The sequence below is a fragment of the Octopus bimaculoides genome, chromosome 23 (assembly GCF_046866305.1).
Source record: "Octopus bimaculoides isolate indiv1 chromosome 23, ASM4686630v1, whole genome shotgun sequence".
NCBI lineage: Eukaryota > Metazoa > Mollusca > Cephalopoda > Octopoda > Octopodidae > Octopus > Octopus bimaculoides.
Genome location: NC_142950.1, coordinates 33,557,640 through 33,580,246, shown reverse-complemented (window position 1 = coordinate 33,580,246; position 22,607 = coordinate 33,557,640). Strand labels below are relative to the sequence as shown.

At 33.0% G+C, this 22,607-nt stretch overlaps 1 protein-coding gene across 32 annotated transcripts in view; it reads right to left on the bottom strand.

Moving 5' to 3' along the window:
* The window catches only part of LOC106883544 (tight junction protein 1), a 589,197-nt gene that overhangs the window by 7,903 nt on the left and 558,687 nt on the right, over positions 1-22,607 (bottom strand). For 13 of the 32 annotated variants that reach the window (XM_089340327.1, XM_089340320.1, XM_089340329.1 and 10 more), the window contains 6 exons: positions 13,779-13,997; positions 9,102-9,278; positions 6,191-6,493; positions 2,616-2,701; positions 1,729-1,839; positions 1,050-1,193 (listed from right to left, as the gene is read on the bottom strand). In XM_089340327.1, coding sequence (XP_089196453.1) covers positions 1,050-1,193; positions 1,729-1,839; positions 2,616-2,701; positions 6,191-6,493; positions 9,102-9,278; positions 13,779-13,997 — 1,040 coding nt within the window. The remainder of the gene's footprint in view (positions 1-1,049; positions 1,194-1,728; positions 1,840-2,615; positions 2,702-6,190; positions 6,494-9,101; positions 9,279-13,778; positions 13,998-22,607) is intronic. The other 19 variants (XM_089340345.1, XM_089340324.1, XM_089340339.1 and 16 more) reach the window with 3 other exon arrangements.

Here is a 22,607-nt window from a genome sequence, read left to right as displayed (position 1 = left end):
GCATTGTAGTAGTAGTTCTGACGATCAAGCAACTGTGATAATCACTGAAGCCCAACATCAGCCAGATCTATTATTCAGTTTAAACAGTCAAAACCAACACTCATGTGATCTATTTTGTTTAAAGAGACCAAAATTAACTCAGTAATTTAGAAATTAAACCAACACTCATCGTTTATTTAGTGATTAAAATCTATTTATTATGTAAGCAAAGCTGCTGTTGCTGCAAAGATTCTAAACTATTGACCACATTGTTGTAAGTTCAAACTTTACAACAACCATTGTCTCATTGGGAAAGACAGACATTCCAGCTGTGGCCATCTCGTCTTTGTAAGAGTATGTCAAGACATTATCCTATGTGTTCTTTTCTTTCCCAAGAGATTTGGGTCCAGTTTGAGGGAAATTTGGCTGTTATCTCTAGCTAGTTGAATGGATTATTTTTCTTTCCCAAGAGAGCTGGGTGTGGTTTGAGGGAGATTTGACTGTTATCTCTAGCAGGTTGAATGTGTTTTTTTCTTTTCCAAGCAAGTTGGGTGTGGTCTGATGTAGATTTAGCGGCTATCTCTAGCAGGTTGAATATTTAAAGGTTCTCTTGTTGGCTCATAAATTCCTTTCCTGGGATAGTGCTACGACCATTTTTATGCCCATTTTTCTTGACTGGCATGGCTGGACAGGACTTTTCTGAGGGAGTGATTTATGGCCAGGTACCCCTCATGTTGACTCTTATACAACACCAAATTGATCCCATTACTTACTCTATCAATCTATTTTGTCAAATGGCTAAGCTACAAGGATGTAAACAAACCAACACTGTCAAGCAGTGGGGTAGACAAACAAACAAACACACACATGCTGAGCTTCCACAGTTTCCATTTAACAAATTCATTGGCAAAGTAATGGTCAGCCCAGGGCTAAAGTAGAAGACACCAGCTCATGGTGCTGTGCAGTGGAACTGAACCTAGAACCACATGGTTGCAAGTGAACCTGTTAAACACACAGACATTCTAGAACATTTCTAAAGGACAAAACGATAATGATGATGATGATGATACCTGTAGGAGAATCACTTGATTTGAGAGCAAAGGACCAGCTGTCGGGGTTAACAGAAGCACAATGGGGCAGACGTAGTTCAACAGGCTGATTGAATTTCAGTCCATGTGGACCACACATCACCAGGGGACTCAGTAGGGTTTCACCTGTAAAATAATTAGAAAGAAAGCAAGAGTGAGAGAGAGAGAGAGAGAGATTAACAGATTGAAATGTGACTTGGCTACATTTGGGACCTATCTATGTATGAGATTCAGCATTGTCTGCTCGGACCCAGCTTTATTTTTGTATTTTTCACTTGATTGCAGCCATGCTAAGACCCTGCCTGCAAGGGTTTAGTTGAACAAATCAACTCCTGTACTTATTTCTTAAAATCTGCTACTTATTCTATTGGTCAATTGGTTTCTTTTTGCTGAACTGCTAAGTTACAGGGATGTAAACAGACTAACATCAGTTGTCAAGTGGTGATTGAGAACAAACACAAAGTCACACATTATCGATGGGCTTCTTTCAGGTTTCCATCAACCAAATCGAACAGTTTTTGTATCTCTTTCAGATGACTTCAAATACTTCTCATACAATACTGTTATTCCATTTTCAGCACTTTGTCTCAGTTAAAGTTATTTACCAGATAAATAACATGTTGAAAAAAAAGAAGAATATTATTTTATTTTGGTTACCAACCTTTTTCTTTATCGAGAGGTGGGAGAATGCTGTTGTCTTGGCACACATTGAAGTAAATCTCTTGATCAGCTCCTTCTGGTAGAGCACCTTTCGGTATGAAGATACTCACCCCTGTAAAAGAACATTCACACAAATTACTAAGATTAGTTGTGCATGCGTGTGTGTATGGCCAAGTGGTTAGGGTGTTACACTCACGATCACGAGATCATGGTTTCAATTCCTAAACCGGGTGGTGTGTTGTGTTCTTAAGCAAACTTCATCTCATGTTGCTCTGTGATCACTTCAACACCTGATGCATGGTACCCTGTACATCTGTTCAGGCAATGTCAAACTGATGGAAGGATTGAGCTAATGCACAGTACATACATTTGATCACTATAAACCAATCGTTTGTGTAGGTCCTTTGGCAAAAGCTGAATGCTCGTATATTGCCTTCGATGGGAGAGTCCATCATATATATTGATATATATATATATATATGTATCATCATCATCATCATTTAACGTCCGTCCTCCATGCATGCATGAATAGGATGGTTGACAGGAGCCAGCCAGATAGAAGACTATCCCAGGCCTCTGTGTCTGTTTTGCAGGGTTTTTACCACTGGATGCCCTTCTTAACACCAACCACTCTACAGACTGTAACCTGGTACAGCTCTCTGGTTTAACCAGTTTCAGTCAAACCGTCTAACCCATGCCAACATGGAAAGCAGATGCTAAATGATGATATATATATATATATATATAGAGAGAGAGAGAGAGAGAGAGAGATAAAGGGGGAGGATAAATGGATGATAGCCATATAACAGAAGACATGTAAATAGAAATGATTATGTTCAAAGATATTAGTAAGGATAAAAGAAAAAAATTGACAATGTTGAAACAAACCTGTTACTTTTGATTCTAGAATTCCACCGTCATACCCAAACACTCCTTTAGCAGTTGCCAGAATAGTGTGTTTGCCGTCCATATTCCTGGAATATAACAATATAGACATAAAGTAATTAAGTAGAAGAAATACTAATATAATTGTGAAATACTCACAAAGGAGTAAATGCTGTTGTGTATTCACATATATTTTGTATCACTCAAAAGAACATACTTGAACAGTTTGTCTATGTTGACTGTCAAATCGATGCAGATGTGATAGAATGTGATATATTTGATGTGTGCTCTGAAACAGTAAAGTCCTATTCCTGGAGACTCTGAAATCTGGATTCCTATTGTTAGTTACATGTATATATTTATATTTAGAAATAAATATAGTTTTCTACATTTCATCTTGGTTCTTTATACCGTTTTCAACACGTTTTAACCCTTTTGATACCAGTCTGCCTGAAACTGCCTTTGGATCTATGACACACACTCACTGTTTTAAAGTGATCTAAATTATAATCTTCCCTCAAAATTTTATGCGAATTTGTTCCAGACACCAGCTTAATAATGAGAAAGTGATTTTACAAAATTCTTTGAAAAAAGCCAGCATGTGTTAGCAGAAATATGGTAACAAAAGGGTTAAGTATGACAACCATATTTATAATTGTGTTTCAGATACTGGATCGTGGACATGCTGGGGCATTGCCATGAAGGGTTTAGTTGAACAAAGTGACCCTAGTACTTACTTTTTTAAAGCGTGGTAATTATTCTATCAGTCCCTTTTGCCTAATTGCTAAGATGCAGGCACATAAACAAACTAACACCAATTAATTATCAAGCAGTGGCAAGGAACAAACACACAAAGACTCTGTGTGTGTGTGTGTGTGTATGTATATGTGTATAAATATACATATACTCTCTCTCACACACACACACACATCAGGTTTCTTTCAGTTTCCATCTACTATTTCAATTTTAGTCTGGTATTTTGTACACATTCAGGGTGGTTCCTGATACCATTTGACAACAATCAAAGACAAAAGCAATAGAAGAAATATAGTGAAAATGTAAATATTGGAATAAAGCTCATCTCTAAAAATAAGGTTAATGCTCTCTCGTAATCTTATTAGCTGTGTTATAATTATAAGTCTATACGTCTATAATTAATTAGATAATGAGATAATTACATAGACTAAGACATTGCGAAAAGATGTGACTAAGTGATATTATTATTATTGTTTTTATGAAACAACTATACAAACGGTACTCTTTCCTGGCAGTAAATATATATTTACAACCAATGTTGTCATTGTTGTTATTGTTAATTTCAGTTATTGTGATCAAAATTTTTCCAGCCATGACCATCCTGTTTTTTATTCAGCCCCATATGTATCTAGGATAACCTTTTAAACTGGTCATGTCCAGTTCAAATATTCCCCGTTTTACACTCAAATTGGTCAGAACTGACCTCTCACACCTACCCAACAATGTCATTCTAAAAACAAACAATCACATCATTGAAATCTCAAAGCTACAAGACAATGCATGATTAACTCAAAACAATGGGAATAAATAAGCATTACATTTGACAAAATAATCTGAATGCTAAAGGGTTAAAGAAAGAGTGTGATTTGAAGGCTTTAAGCTGCCCTTTATAACAGCTTTTGACGTTTTCTATCCCCCACTCCCCCAAAAGGGGTCTTCACCCCAATATTTACATGCTATTATTTAGAGATTTATGTTCTTTGAGCTCCACAGTTTAAAAAAAAAATATATATATATATATGTGTGTACATTAAATTATTACATTCAATATGCTGAGTTATAACATTCAATACTGTATTATTAAAGAGAAATTTCTAGCAAAGAAACATAACAAAATATTGCTAACAGAAGCAGCATTCTCAGAAAGAAGCATGCATTTAGTAGAAACATCAACAAGATATGTAATAATACACCCACTCACACTGACACAGGCTAACACACACACATGTGTGCTAATATTCTATCTCTGTTTATTGCTCATACAAGCACACAATCACACACACGAAGAAATATGGAAGTTAAAAGAGATGTCACAAGCAACAATCCAAAAAAAGGAGTAGAGTAACTTATGAAGGTGGACGTGCTGACATGCAATAAATAATACAGGTGTTTGCAGGTAGATAAGAAAAAGAGATAAAACACAGATAATGAAAAAAGAAAGAAAAAATAGTTTCATTGTTCAAAGTTCAAAAACGAAGGAAGATTTTGTTTAGTTTTAAAGAATGGAAGGAGGGGGGGGGGAGAATAAAATTTTTAAAAAAAGGGTGAAGAACAGATTTAAATATTGTACAAGTGCAGGTGTGGCTCGGTGGTTAAGAAGTTTGCTTCCCAACCATGACATCTTGGGTTCAGTACAAATGCACAGCAGCTTGAGCAAGTATCTTCTATAATAGCCCTGGGCGAACCAAAACCTTGTGTGGATTTAGTAGACAGAAACTAAAAGACACCCATCATATATGTGTGTGTGTTTATCCCCACCACCACTGGTGTTGGTTTGTTTTGTCCCTGTAACTTAGCAGTTCGGCAAAAAGAGGCCTAAAGGATAAGTTACCAGGCTTAAAAAATAAGTACTGGGGTCAATTTGTTTGACTAAACCTTTCAAGGCAATGCCCCAGCATGGCCATAATGCAATGAATAAAAGACAGAATCTGAAGGATTACTTGGTACAATTATGATATTTATATTTTATTTTATTTCATTCATTTTTTTTTACTGATTTTAGCCACTGGACTGCAAGCCATACCAAGTTACTGCCTCAGAGAATTTTAACCAACTTCATCAATGGTGCAAGTATTTTGCCTTCAAACTTATTATATTCAACAAAGACAAAAAAAAAAAAGTCAACTTGCTTCTGTCCTGTCTGGTCAACTCAAAGCTACAGAAGATATTTGTCCAAGGTGCCACACAAAAGGATTGAACCTGTGATCACATGGTTGTGAAGGAAACTTTCTATTTTCTAAAATATTTTACACTGGATATAAATATACTGCTTGACAAATCCTGATAATGTTGACTTCTGCTACATAATGTTGATTTCTCTTAGATTATTTTCATATGTTGGTTACAAATAGATTACGACATTAAAGTGTTGTTAAATTAAATACTTTCTGCTTTTATCCAAACGATTGTGAAATTAAAACGTAATAGTCTATTTTACATTACATGTCTTTCTAATTAAAATTTTTTTCCATTTTAAAATTTAGATTTTTGGAACATCTATTATGAACATTAGTTACAGTAAATACATAATTATGAAAAAATTGTGAAACAAAAATACGGTTTAGTTTAAAGAATTAAGAAATCTGGATTAGATAAAAGGTTGATAGGATTGGCTCATATTAGTGAATAACATTCAAATTACACTGGTTATCATTTCAATAATAGTTTAACTGGAGAAAACTATCATGCAATATATATATATATATATATATATGTAAATAACGTCTGTAGAAATAGGAAGAAAACAAACATGCTTTCTAGAGTGACCTCCCTTGAGTTTTTCTTAATCTAAAGAGCAGGCAGCAAGCATCAGTGAATCTTACCCATCTATTACTGTATCTGGGGTCGAAGCACTGCCAGAAGAAGCTGTAGGAGAACAAAGCGAGAGCACTTCTTTGGGCTCACTTTCCACATTATCCTTACTATCATTAACAGGTTGGGAACGAGTTTCTAAAAGTGGGGTGTCACTCTCATCGTCGGGCTGGTCCCCTTCAGCAGTTTCGGTGTCACCATTTGTTGTGATGTTGGCTGCTTCCTTCTCGGCATCCATTTCTGACAGCTCCAAGAGAGTCATGTCTAGCTCAGCTTGTAGTTGAGACAGCACTTCTTCCATAGACAGGGTCTCACTGCCAGAGGGAATAGGTTTTAAGCATTTTGGCTACTGTATCCATTAAGTACTTAGAATATTGCTCACACTAAAATGTCAACTACACAAAAATCTTCAGATACGACGAGGAAATAATCTTTTATTTACTAGTACACAATTCTAGTAACGTGTATTGAACACTTTGCATTTCTACAGGTAAACACAAGCAAATGCCTCATATATATACATCATACATATACATACATATCTTGTCACATATAATATGTGACAATTATTTGGTTGCCATAATAAAACTCCAAGTTTTGGATGTCGGGGCGGAAACCTGCACCGGCATCTCTTCAATTATATCGAGGCAATCAAATATGCTATGAAAAAATCCTTCAATAGCATATTTTGATTGCCTTGATAACTGAAGAGATGCCGGTGCAGGTTTCCGCCCCAGTATCCGAAACTCAGAGTTTTATTATGGCAACCAAATAATTGTTACATATTATATTACAGATAAATTCCTCTATTTACATAATATCAAGGTCTCTTTCATTCTTTTGTTGTCTTACCATTACTATATATATATATATATATATATATATATATTTATATATATATATATATACACACACACACACAATTTAAAACTATAGTTGCTAATTTAAGTCTTGAAGGGAAAATGATAAAAAAAAAAAAACACTTCCAGTAAACAAGAATTATAAATTCTCTTTGTATTATTCAGCTCAGCTCAAAGTACTTATAAAATTATTACAGACTAAAAAGATTATTTTTTTATAAGTCTAATTAAATTAAAAGTGGAACTTATTCTAGCATTCTGTAGGTAAGACTACTTACATAGTTATTATAAGAGTAAAACAACATCATCCTTTCATATCAACTTCATGTTGATCACATGAAAGAAATATGTCACTTTACTCGAAATGTTTGATATTCCTCAACAAAAAATAGATTGGTTTATAAAACTGCTTTCTACAATTAAGGATAACGAAGTTTTGAGTGGATATATCTGATTTCCACATTAAAAGGGTTATTAAAGTACAAAACTAGTAGTTAAATATTTCCTGCCGAGGGAGTTGAAGTAAATACAACAAAAATTAAATAACAAAAAGCAACTAAAAGAAATGGATATGACATCTATGAAGTATTTATTGAAAAAAAAAAATGACTTAAAAAAAGTTGTCAACAGGTTATGTAAAGTAGGATAAAACTAAAAGTATGGAGAACTACTTGAGTACTGTGGCTTCAATAAATGCATATTTATTATTCTCTACAGAAGCTGGGGACTCTTTGGAAGATGACTTTGGCAAATTTGAACCATGAAATCTTAGGGGATAATAAGGAAAGACACCAAGGGGTTGCTATCAATGTGAAATAGATTTGGAGAAAATTAGCCACAGCCTGTCTTGGGAAAAACGTCAGTTTGTTGTGAGGAAACATTTTAACAGAGTTGCCCTTTATAACTGATGGTAGGCATTTACTTCTAACAAATTGGAAATGAGGCACCCTTTAGCAAGAACAGAATAAGGATTTTAACAACACCATAGTTTATGAACCACACAGGAAATCATTTTGATCAGATACAAAATAAAGTTAGATTTGGTATTTCAAAAAGAAAAAAAAGCTTCAAGCAATAAGAACACGACAAACTTTGTGCATAATTTAGTGAAATATCAAATATATTTTTGTACTTAATGAAGCAATAAATTAGATGCATTGACATTTGACTTTGCATAGAACTAAAAATCTATTGTAAATGTTTGGTTGAAATAAACATCAGAGTGTGTGTGCGTGTGTGTGTGCGTGTGTGTGTGTGTGTGTGTGTGTGTTGTGTGTGTGTGTGTGTGTGTGTGTGTGTGTGTGTATATATATATATATATATATAAATATATATATATATATATAAATCAAAGTTTACAGTATTATTGATCCATTTCAGCTGGTCTTACCAATTGGTTTCATGCTAGGTATTAAATAACCAGAAACTAGAGAACAGCATGGTTAAGTAATACCACACGCTCTTCAGAGATGGTAGGTATAAGAAAAATATGGTGACTGCTCACTGTTTTTGAAGGTGAAAAAATGTCACACGTGTGTGTAGGTAAAACTTACATGCTGCATGAGGACTGTTACTTTATACAACTACATACTGAAAATCGATATAACATTCTCTTCTTCAATACATCTACCTCATTACTATATCTATCTGAACTGTGTGTATATATATATTTATCTGACAGCTATGTCTACCTGATTGCTTTATATATTGACCTATCTGCTTTTATGTTTCTCCCCTGCATGACATAGTGCACATGATAACAGGACAAAAATGCAAGCAGACTCTAATATTGAGCAAGATTGTGGCATGGCACTACAATTCCATACTGAAGCCAATTAATCACAGCTGAGACAAGCAGAATGCTAGAACATATGGACACAAAAATTAATCACAAAAAAAAAAAAAAAAGAAGCCCACAACCGGCTGCAGTTTAGCATAAGTTATCATAATAATAATAATAATAATGATAATAATAATAATGATATCAGTGAGACAATCAGAGCAAACACTGCATAAACGATAGAATTAAAACGAACATTGCACAAATATAAGCAAAACATACTTTTCTAATTTTTCGTGGTCTGTTTCCAGTTTGTTGTGTTTCAAGTTTCCATCTGATTGGCCAAAAGATGTAAGTATTTTCCCAGTACTATCTTTCCTGTATGACTCGAAAGCACTGTCATGATTCTGTTCTCTTGCTTTCATACTTTCATTCATGGTACTTGGGGCCATCGTCTCCCTAAAACAATTGATAGAAGGAGAAACAAAATTCTTTATTTAGCACAACATAGCACCTATTGCTGTTAGGTTGTTCTGTTCTTTCGTCTGTCTAAGGCATCAAAGCTATGTTTAGCTGGAATTGTTCTAACGAGTTTCAGGTTACTTTACAAAGGTGTGATGGTGTGATGGTGTGATGGTGCTCTATCACAACTTTAACTGTGGTGGTGGTGGTTGTTGGTGGTGGTTGAAGTAAGAATGACAGAAAGTTGTGGTGGAAGGGTACAGCAGGATTCGCCACCATCCCCTGCTGGAGCCTCGTGGAGCTTTAGGTGTTTTCGCTCAATAAACACTCACAACGCCCGGTCTGGGAATCGAAACCGCGATCTTATGACCGCGAGTCCGCTGCCCTAACCACTGGGCTATTGCGCCTCCACTGTGATGGTTAAAGAGGTGTAAAAAAACTTTAGAAACAAACATTCTTTTGTAATTAGTGTACAAGAAATTGGACTTTGATAAGTAGAAATAATTTCAAGGGAATGAAATTTAGACAAATCAAACATGAAAATGATTTCACATCAACTAACAACAGCCAAATGTTTAAGCTTATGGTGCTTTGTTATGAAGACATTTTGTCATTGACTCTGTGTGTGTGTGTGTGTGTGTGTGTGTGTGTGTGTGTGTGTGTGTGTGTGTGTGTGGTTGATGGTTCCACTAGAGAGCCTGATGAATTCCTCAGGAATGAAACAGCAGTGGTCCTGTGCTAGTCACTATTTGTTTGTATGTGAGTGTGAATGCATACAATGTACATCATACACACACACACACACACACACACACACACACATGCATAATTTAAAATCTACTTTTTCCTGATGAGACTACAACAGAGCAGTCTTCTGTGCTCTTGCTGCTGGCAACCCTCACCTGTTTCTAAGCAAGGTGTTAATCGTCCAGTCTACTGAACAACAAACAGCCTGAACTCGGTTATACAGAGAACTAGAAACAAATGCTACCTTTTGTTTACACAGATTGACATCGAGTCAAGAGACCTGGGCATGCTTTTACAGTGGGCTGAACAGTGTGATCTATATCTGCCATCAGCTAACACATGTAAAGACAAAGGGAAAATATGAACTCACTCACACAAGCACACGCATATACATACATATATATAGATGCCAGTATGGACATGTATATGCCAGCATGTTAAATGATGATGATAATGATGATGATGATAATGATGATGATGATAAGGTGCATAGCCTAGTGGTAAGGGTATTGCACACATGGTAGCAAGATTGTGGCTTTGATTCCTGGACCAGCAATGCATTGTACTCTTGATCAAAACACTTTATTTCATGTTGTTCTGGTCCATCATTTGAAAGTTACACTAATGCAAGGAAGCACATTGTGATCAGTGGTGTATAACAACATCTGATAGTCTGGTAAATACAGCGATAAAATCACACACACACACACACACACACACAATAGAAAGAAAACTGAATTTTCCCTCATAAATTCATTTATGATCAGAAAAGAAAATAAAGGTAAGATATGCAAAAGAAAAAGAATGACAAACAAGGCGAACAGTTATTGTTATATTAGTTCTTTCATGCAAAACAGAAATAAGAGGTACATATATTGATTACTAATTAATTTGTTTGTTTACACATGCACATTCCGTTAAGAAATTTGAAAAATAAGTAAATAAATGGAGAAGATAAAAAAGAAAAACAGTTTTCGAAGGGAGATAATTTACATGGCAAACAGAAAATTGTTCATAAAATAGGGTAGAGTTGTCTCCCTTATTGCCTCTACTCCCATTTGTTTTCATATGTAAAAAAAAAACGTAAATTGAAAGAACTAAATACAAGGCCGAAAATTGGTAAGAATAAACCGCAAACCGCATTACATTAATGATAAATATTTTAAAGACACCAGCAGGAAATGAGCTGAGATTCACAGTGGGTCATTCTAATTATCTCAAGGCATTTTATTTACGTTCTCAACAGTTAGTTCTGCAAATAAAATAACTAATCTTTGTTTACTGCTTTAACATATTCTAAATATTACGAAGCTAAACATTCTGGTGTATTCCTATTGGCAATTATATCGACTGCAGTTCTTCACTGGTTCTTTATTCTATTTATTAAGAATGTAATTCTGATTTAGACATAAGACCAATAGTTTTGATAGGAAACGGGAATCGATACTATCGACAAATCCTATTAAATTTCAAATTCTCTCTCTCTCTCTCTCTCTCTCTCTCTCTCTCTCTCTCTCTATATATATATATATATATATATATATATATATATATATATAGAGAGAGAGAGAGAGAGAGAGAGAGTGCATATATATATATATATATATATATATATATATATATATACAGAGAGAGAGAGAGAGAGAGAGAGAGAGAGAGAGAGTGCCTGGCTTAGTGGTTAGGGTGTTGCACTCACAATTGCTAGATCGTGGTTTCAATTCCCAGACGAGGCATTGTGTTTATTCTATTCAATTTATTTTGTTATGGTATTAACAACTCTGATGGTTTTTGTATATAGCATAGCTTCTATAGAAAGGTGTCATGCCAACAGTCTAACCATTCAACAGCCAAATTAAATTTCATGTTTATTCCAACAACAATGTTAAATATCCATCAAAAAAAAAAAAAAAGGAGAATTGATGTTTGTAATTTATTGCAGTTCCTGCTTGTTACAAAATTTGTTGGGGTGCTCTGCTTTATCCCTTTTGATATATCATAGAGAAAATCAAGAATCTAAAGAAAGTGGTGGTAGTCAGTGTCAGGTATCCACAGTAGTGAGTAAATAGAGTACATGAAGTTAAATGAAACACTTATATGTACTCTCTTTTTAATACTAACCTATCTGAAACCCATCGCTGGTTCTAATGATACAAAATCTCTAATTTTTAAAGTGTTCATCTTTCAATTAAAACTTGTAATTTTAATGTAAGGACCCTTTTTTTAAAGTTATGTTCCCAACTAGTTTAGTAACAATTGCTTCAAATGTTAACACAAGGCCTGCAATATTAGGGGGATTGTGTAGGATGATTGCATCAATCCCAGGGCTTGATAGATACTTATTTTATCGACCCCAAAAAGATAAAAGGTGAAGTTGACTTTAGTGGGATTTGAACTCAGAATGTAAAGAGAAATGCTTTTTTTGTCTAATGCCTTAATGATTCTGAATAATAACGAAGAAAAGATTTACTACCCTCCAATCTAGACTCTTAATTATCTCACAAAATTAAATGACAGAATTATACACAGAAAACTATTAAAATTTAAAATTGCTTGCTTTGTTTCAGAATCTGAGTTCTTATAGATGAACCCCTATCTAGCCCCTCCCTACATCCTCCTCCAGTTATCAGCCCTACAGTAGATTCCTATCAATAAATACTCTATTGTTATATTTGTAAATGAAGCTAAGTTTCTTTACACTTGAATAATAAAAATTTAAAGTAAAAATATGTCTTTTTTTGGAAATCCCCCCCCCCCACTCCAAAAAGCCTTTTCTTTGAAAGATTTATTTACTCTTTGTAAAAATACGTTAATTTTTTAATTGTCCAATTCTAAGCATAATACATGAAAGAGCTATTAATTAAGAAAGAAGGAACATTAAATTTATGACTGTAACAAAAGGGAAGTTTCAGCTCCTACTTGGCATTATCAATGAGAATGGAATGGTGAGTATTAAGCGGTAACTGTTGTAGTTTATCTGGGGGAATTGAGTTGAATCCTTGGGTCAAGCAGTCAATCCTATCTCTCACTCTGTCTGTCTATCTATCTATCTATCTATCTATCTATCTATCTATCTATCTATCTGTTTGTCTGTCTGTCTGTCTGTCTATCTATCTATCTATCTATCTATCTGTCTGTCTGTGATCCAAATAAGAAGACAAAGAGTTTATCACATCTCAGTTGACCAGTTACAATTGTTTCTGTACCACCCCAGCCTTCAATGCCAGTTCATGCAAAAGTTCCATGTGGAAAGTTATGTAATATTTGCAGTTTTAAATATCAGAGAGGCACTTTGTGGGACTTGCATCAATGGTACACTGTTAAAGCTACAATCAAAGAGTGTAGACAGCCTAAAAATTGGATATGTATATATATATATATATATATATATATATATATATATATGTTTGTGAGTCACAGCACTATTTGATAATTGGTGTTGGTTTGTTCACATCCCTCTAATTTAGCAATGTAGCAAGAGAAGCTGATAACATAAGTACCAGACTTCAAAAAGAAAAAAGTACTGGGGTTGATTTGTTCAACTAAAACCCTGAAATAAATATAAGACAACAGGAAAAAGAGACCACCACTGTTTACCTTGGAATATGGTATATTACTTGCTGAAATCTAAGACAAAATATTTAATACAGAAATATAGAGAAATTTAAAAAAAAGAAAAAAACTATTAAAAATAAGAAAAACGCTTAGTAAGAAAAAAAAAATATACATATAGTTAGTAATAATTTACGTTACCATTCTGAAATAACCTCTTTCTTTGATCCATAAAAATCTGGTGTAATTAACTTCTTATAGGCTTCAAATGTGGTTTTACCATTTTGTTCTCTGCTCAGTCTGGAGCTGTGTAGATGATGTGATGACAGACTGTTTCTTTTCAAGCTGTTAACAGTCGCTGAAGAAGGTGCTGCCCATGACCGCCTCATAGCCAGCTCTTGCAGACACTCGTCGTCTGTCCTGGAATAAAATGGCATGCAGTGCAAGCTTTTCAAACAGAATCGACAGCAAAACATGCAAACATTCTCACATGCACCGAGCATATTGCAACATAGTAAACATGAAGAGTTTAGATATCAACCAAAGTAGCATGAGTCAAGCCAGTGGTTCATGCTAGTTGTGGATGTTTACGATATTGTAGGACGACATTAAAATAGATGTTACATGCTACGCAAATCATATAGAAACAGGCAACAGATTACATTCTCATTATCAATTCAAGTGTTTCTTGCTTACATTTATTATCAAAGATATATCGTTAACTGTTTCTAAATATCACAAAGAGTTCACTGATAAATTTTAAAAGTATATGTAATTTATTTTGAAATATCAGAAAGAAAAATGTCATGCATGCCCTTCACCCCATCTATATAGACGGAGATATATCAGTGAATTATTTAGGACAGTTCAATATAGAAAGACATAAATATTGAAAAACCACATCACACACACTAATAAATATTTGAAACAATATCACATACTTGTTATTATTGGCTGCAGTATTACACAGACACTTCTAAATATCAGGAATAATATCACACAGTCATACACAAACACACACCACATACACAAATACTCAAAACAATATCTCATATACAAATGTAGAAAAAATATTGCACAGGCATGGCTGTGTGGCTAAGTAGCTTGGTTCCCAACCATGTGGTCTTCAGTTCAGTCTCACTTCACAGCACCTGGGGCAAGTATTTGTTAGTGACCAACATCTTGTGAATTGATTTGGTAGACAGAAACCAAAGGAAAACTGTCATATATATATGTGTGTGTGTGTGTATAAATATATATATGTATATGTGTGTGGTTTGTCCATCGATGCAATGAAGACCATCTAGTCATCCGGGGGTGGGGGTGGGCTTTTTTTGTGGGTCCGCAGATGGCTAGTGAGGCCAATCTGCGCCTGAAAGAGTCTTTGACAGTGTGGACAGGGAATGGTAACACCTGTTACAGGGTTGTTAGCTCTGTTCTTCCTGGCTTGTCTTGGCTTGTCTGCGGTCTTCTGCAGCAGTGATCATAAAATGCTCATGAAATTAACATGCATGTGGCTGAGTACTACACAGACACGTATACCTTTAACGTAGTTCTCAGGGAGAATCAGCATGACACAGAGTGTGACAAGGCTGGCCCTTTGAAATACAGGTACTACTCATTTTTGCCAGCTGAGTGGACTGGAGCAACGTGAAATGAAGTGTCTTGCTCAAAGGCACAACATGTTGCCAGGAATTGAACTCAGGAACTTTCAATCGTGAGCTGAATACCTTAGACACTAAACCACGTGTTGTCATGTACGTATCTGTCAGGTGTCACTTGCAAGGGCCATAGTGCAGCACAACAGAATCAAACCTGGGACTAAGCAGTTGCGAAGAGAACTATGTAGCCACACAGCCAGATCTGTACTCAGGAAACAATATCACACAGACACACGCACATACACACAAATGCTTGAAATGATATCCCATACACATTCTGAATTAGACACACAGAGTATCACACTAAAAAATATTGAAAACAATATCACAAACACAAACATTTATATATATATACTTACACATCTTCCCCAGAATACTATATATATATATATATACACATACACACAAACACACACCTCTAAAAAAACTCCAAAATTGAATATATCTCACTCAAAATTAAAACAATTTATAAAGGCAATAATATTAATAATTGTAGCAAGTTATGACATTGGATGGCCATGCATTTTTAGCAGAATAAAGAGCAGAGGGGGGGAATGACAATGAAAGCAATTAGAATAAGCTGGAAGACTTTTATGAAAAAAAAAAAAAAAAAAAATCACAGCAAAATTGTAAAAAGAAATTAAAAACGGAGGTTTAAAGTAACAAAATTTTATTGTCATAAAAATCTACATAACATTTCCTATCACAAATCAAACATTTTTGAGCAAGTTGGTATTAAAAAAAAAGAAAGAAAATTATCAACTTCCACGCCCTACCAAAACTCATCCAAAAAAAAAAAAAAGGTGGGGTGAGGGACAAAAGCCTATAATAAAAGAATATTCAGTGTAGAGTAATTCTTAACACCTGAATTTTCTTTCTGATTGGAAAAAAAATAAAAAACCCTTTTGATTAATTCAAATGTTCTTTTTTAAGAAAATTTTCCAATTATGCAATAACAAGATTATTATCAATATCACTATTATTTGAAACCATTATTATTATTATTATTATTATTATTATTATTATTATTATTATTGTTATTATTATTATTATTATTATTATTATTATTATTCGGTGGTCTTATCTTTATTGTGTGCCTTCACTGCACAACCAGGCATGGCTGTGTGTACCTTGGGCATGTGCAGTGGTTTGTTTTGATGTTTTTTTAATTTTTACTGTATTGAAAGTGTTCTATGTAGGCTGCATGTGGTGCCTAGCAGAGCAATTTTCTGTATATTATATACATTCATAAGTCTTTGTGTTTTGCTTATGTATTATATTATTATTATTGTTGTTGTTGTTATTATTCTGGCCTTGTGCCAAAATGTGAAATTATTATCGTCATCATTATTATATTTTAGTTATTATCATTATTTTAATTATTGTTATTATTATTATTTTAATTATTGTTATTATCATTATTATTTTAATTCATCTTTTTATTATTTTAATAATCATCATCATTATTATTATTTTAGTTATTATTATTATTATTATCATTATTATTATTATTAGCGGTCGAAACCAACAGAGTTTATAATTGTCTAATGAAAAACAGCAAGTAAACTGAGACAATGGAATTTTTAGTGTTAGGGAAAGGATGTTAAATTGTTCTTAAAAGATTTATTTCTTGGCTCACTCTAGTTTTGGTCATTGAACTGCAGCCAAACTGGAACACTATCTTTAAGAGTTTTTAGTTCATTATATTGACCACAGTACTGGCTAGGCAAGCTGGCAGGCAGGCAGGTCAACACTCCCCCTGGACAGAACACCCTTCATTGCAGAGTTACTCATTTACAACTGAGTAGACTAGAGCAATGTGAAATGAAGTGTTTTGCTCAAGAACACAATGCATTACCAGTCTGAGAATTGAAACCTTGATTGTGTGATCACGAGTACCATACCCAAACTACTAGGCCACATGCTTTCACTAATGATAAATATGATATGGTTATCAGAGCTAACCATTATATGTTAGCTACTGCCGTCTTTATTAAGTTTCTGCCAGTGAGCTAAGGCAATGCTGGGACATGGCCATAGCCAAGCATTTACAATGATCACAAAAAATGCTTTATATATCAAATATGAGATAACGAGAGGTTAATTTTAATTAAATGTCTTGTATTTATTTTCAGATGACTCAGCAGAACTTTTACCAAACTGTTTCCAAAACCAGAAATTATTATTATTATTATCATTATTTATCTATTTATTTATTTATTTGCCAAAAAAAATTAAATTATCAAGGAGAAAAGAGGAGGGGAAGGGACTAACTGTATCAATTTGATTTAATTTAATTTAATTTAATTACTGACAGCCAGTTCTTGACTGATTTGTTATTTGTTAAAGTAGCTAGTGTTTTTTAAGACAAATGTTTAAATATCCAAGAGAAAATTTTGTTAGTGAAATAATTATAATTTTCTGGACAGTTCTCCATAGTTTAGAAATAAAGATGCTTAAGTTTGAACTCAGTCTGAGGTACCATGTAAGCAACCAGTCTGGGGTACCATGTAGGTATCCAATCAGGGGTACCATGTTTGTATTCAATCTGGGGTACCATGCAAGTATCCAGTCTGGGGTACCCTGTAGACATCCAGTCTGAGGTACCATGTAGGTATTCAATCAGGGGTACCATGTCTGTATTCAGTCTGGGGTACCATGTAGGCATCCACTCTGGAGTACCATATAGGTATCCAGTCTGGGGTACCCTGTACTCGTCTGGAATACCATGTAGGCATCCAGTCTGGGGTACCATGTAAGCATCCAGTCTGGGGTACTGTGTAGGCATTGAGAGAAAAGACACATAATGAAGGAAGATCAAACTAATTGAAACAGTATAGATGTAAATATACACTCTCTAAAGATGGAATATTATCTCATTAGTCATCTCATTAATTGTGTTAAAAAAAAAAGGTTTACCTTCAATTAAAAATCAAATGTAAAGTCTATAAATTACCCAAACTAGTATAAGTGATAGTGGTGGTAGTGGTAGTTGTTATAATTATCAATAATATCAACAGGAATAGTAAAAACTTTCATATACTACCAAGTGCTACAGTTAATGACAATGAACCAGACTTTCAAATATTGGAATCTATCAAAATCAAAGCCCAGTATAAAAAGTTTGTTGGTAACAAACAAAGTTTTGAAGAAAAAGGGGTGAGGATTAAAAAAAACAAAAAAAACTAAAAACCCCAAATATGTACAGGGTCCAGGCACAGTATTCTCTTTCCTTTTTTTCTTTTTCTTTCTGTTTTTTTTTTTTTGCTTTGTTTGTAATCCTCAGAGCAAACACTAACAATTTATTTCTCCTTTTAAAGAGTAGATGATGTTCATGAAGGCGACAATGAGAATGATGTCAATAATGAGAATTGTTTTAAGATGGTTGTAGTAGCAGTGGTAGTGAATCTGATAATGACAGTGATTAAATCATACGTTAATGAATAAAAGTTTTTTTTCAAAGTCTGGTTTTGAAAAAAAAAAAAAAAAAAAAAATTAAATGAAATGAAATGAAGCTGTGGTGTTTGATGTGGTTTGAAGTGATTAAACGGACAAATGAACAACAGCAGTAGTAGCAATGGAAACTGTCATAGTAGTAGTAGTATAAGTAGCAGCAGCAGCAGCAACACTGGCAGCTACAAACATCACTTTTTCTTCTGTCCATTTTCCCACCTTGGTGATATATAGATCAGACAAATCTGCAGATTCAGATTAATATATATATGTATCTTTGGTGCCGATTTCTTGCACCTGTGCTTCTAGCCACAAGCATTCATTACCGGTTTGCCCACCTAGGTATTCAGATTAATAATGTAGTGTGATGTCTTTGTTCATAAAATATGACATTACAGAATGCAATAGCGATCAGCTTTATCAAGGATAGCAACATATTTTGATTGATTTCAAATAAGACCATGACAACTTTTTTTTTTTTTTTTGTTTTAAACTCAGATCTCATATCATCAATAAGACCAGCAGGACAATTAATTACACAGATCTAACACTAGTAAGACTATAATAATTATAAACTCAAGATTTCGTACCAATAAAACTATGACAATTTGAAACTCAGATCTGATAGGAATAAGAGCACAATAATTTTTAACTCCAATCTAATAGCAACGAGACCATAACAATTTAATTTAAGTCACTCCTTCTTTTCTCATTATTTGGAGATAAAAATTAATTTTCTCTCCTTGTAGAAAAATATTGCCAAGCTTTGCCACAACTTTACAAAAGACTCAGACTATTTTCCTATGTCAGTAAAGTTTTCAGAATTTTCAAACAATAGCCCAGACTTACTTTCTCCCTTTTTAAACATACATCTTAACCAATTCGTCAAAACCTTAATATTTGAATCAAAACAAATTTTATACAATCTAAAGGAAGAAAAAAAAAAGGTTGATTGATGAATAATTTCTTTTAAAACAAAGTATATCATTATTATTTTTTTAGTAAGAGCTTTCAATGTGAGCAATTTTGTGTTATGGGTTAGTGGTTTTCATGCAGTATTTCTATAAAAAATACTCTTTAGTAGCAAATATTATCCATATTTTTTGTTAGTTTTTTAAAAATGTTATCTATTATAGCATGCACATGCAAAATAAGGCATAAAAGCTATTTATAAAATTATTAATATCCCAAATAGGATTATCAGTTTTTGGAAAAGCTTAATAGCAAGACTAAAATTAGAGAATTTCTCTAAAGCTTTCAATATATGACCATTACTTGAACTTGTTGGTAATTAATAGATTTATTTGTGTAATTTTTACCAGGGCATTTGTTGCCAATGGAAAAGACTATATATATATATATATATATATATATATATATATATATATATATATATGCACACACATGTATATATCAGTAGGAAAAACAAATTTTCTCTATTGATTTTAAAAGTAAGTTTCTTTTAAGAAAAACATCAGAGTTAGGGAAAAACAGTTTAGTATTAACAAAAAAATAAAATTAATACTTAAAAAAAACTTAGTAAATTACAACCTATAGCATTATTTTAGAAATAGGTTTTGTTATTGTGTTTAATAAAAATTATAACCAATAGCATTATTTTAAAAGCCTTTTTTTTTTGTTTTATCATTGAGTTTAGTAAAAATTAAAACCTACAGCATTATTTTAGAAACATGTAAGTTTTATTATGTTTAATAAAAATTAAAACCTATAACATTATTTTAGAAATATGTTTTATTTTATCATTGTGTTTAGTAAAAATTAAAACCTAAGACATTATTTTTAAGATATATTTTATTTTATTGTGTTTAGTAAGTATTAAAACCTATAGTATTATTTTAAAAATCTATTTTATTTTATCATTGCGTTTACTAAATATTAAAACCTAAAACATTATTTTAAAAATATGCATGTAATAAAAAGTGTGTGTGTGTGTGTGTGTGTATGTTTTTTGCAACGATTAATTAAAATTTTAAAAATCAACTTTGATTTTAGTGTGAAATAAAAAAAGAGGTGGAGGACGACAGAAACAAAAGAGAAGGAATGAAAGAGAGAAAGAAGATAAAACAAATTTACAATTGATCTCTTAATGCTCTACATAGTTATTATAACTTTTCTCAGAAGCTGACATCATAAGTCTTACTAAAGTGAATATCATAAGTGTTTACAGTGGAGGGATGTGATAAATATCTATAGTGGATGTCACAAGTAATCACACTGAATGTTGTAAGTCTCCACTGAGGATGTCACAAATCTCCACAATGGATGTCATAAGTTTCCACAATGGATGTCATAAGTTTCCACAGTGGATGTCATAAGTTTCCACAGTGGATGTCTTAAGTCTTTATGAGTGTCATAAGCCTCTCTCTTATAAGTTTCTGCAGTAGATTTTATAAATCTCTACAAAGAGTGTCAGCCTCTTTAAAATATCAGCACCATGACTAAGCCATCAGCTAGTATTTCCCATCATGGCAAGGTATGGACTTCCCTGAGCCGTTGTTATTTTGTGCAAGGTGTTTTATTTAAATAGACTGCAAAGTTTATTTATTTGAGTTTCACTGCTTTAGCCAGCAGCAGCTCACATTATATATATATATATATATATATATATATATATATATATATATATATATATATCTTTGCAGTAAGTATGCAAGATAATTCTTACATAATAGTACTATCCTCACTCAAATTGACACAGGAAGGTATTACGTAAGAATTATCTTGCATAACTACTGGAGACATGTGTATTAAATGCTTTCAAAATATCAAAATATCAACATTTGATTTTATCATTATTCTTGTATATATATATATATATACACATATATACTAATGTCATTGTAGAGTTTGTAGAATTCATTATGTTAAGGTGCTGTGGGGAGTGGAGATTTTTAAAAACATTTTGGACTCATCTTTTGTTTGAGACCCATGAAGATTGAGAAAGTGATGGTGTTGTGGGTTATAGTAAAGCAGGTGGATGTAAACAAGTTGCTGAAACAGGTACTGAGGAGGTTCAGAACATTGCTCAAATTTCATGTAAGTCATACGACAATATACACCACATTAGTTTGATTATTTTGCTTCTGGATCACTGCCAGACAGATTGTGAATGAGAGAGAGAGAGGGAGAGGGAGAGAGAAAGAGAGAGAGAGAAGTAATAGCACACATAGTCAAGGTTGTGATGTCAAAGGAGTTTGATGTATTTTTTTTCTTTTTGCTGGTAGGTTTTATTTCTATTTTTGTATTTTTTATTTGTATTTTTTTTTTACAATTATTAAAAATTCATAATTCATATTCTGGACATATATAATATATATACATTAAAAGGCTAACATTATTTAACTATTAACATTTGCAATTAAAATTTAACTAATTTTCTGTAAGCAACATCACATTTATTCTACGTAGCTATCTTAATGGGAAGTATTTGATTCTCTACATAACAGTGTGCATCTATGTATGTGTGTGTGTGTGTGTGTATATATATATATATATATATATATATATACACAAACACATGAATAAATGTATATATACACACATTTGTATGTACATATACATACCCACACACAAAGATATATGTATACCTATATATTTATACATGTGTGTGTGTGTGTGCATATATATATATATATATATATATATATATATATATACACATACACATATATATACACAGACATATATATGACTAAAATATGTACAAATGATAAAATAAACTGAAATGAGGCACACAACATTAACGCAAGAATCTTGTTTTGCTATTATACTATCTCTTTATGGAGTCTGTGTATGACTATATATACACTTTTACATATGTGTGTGTATGTGCATATATATATATATATATATATATATATATATATATATATATATATATATATATATATATATA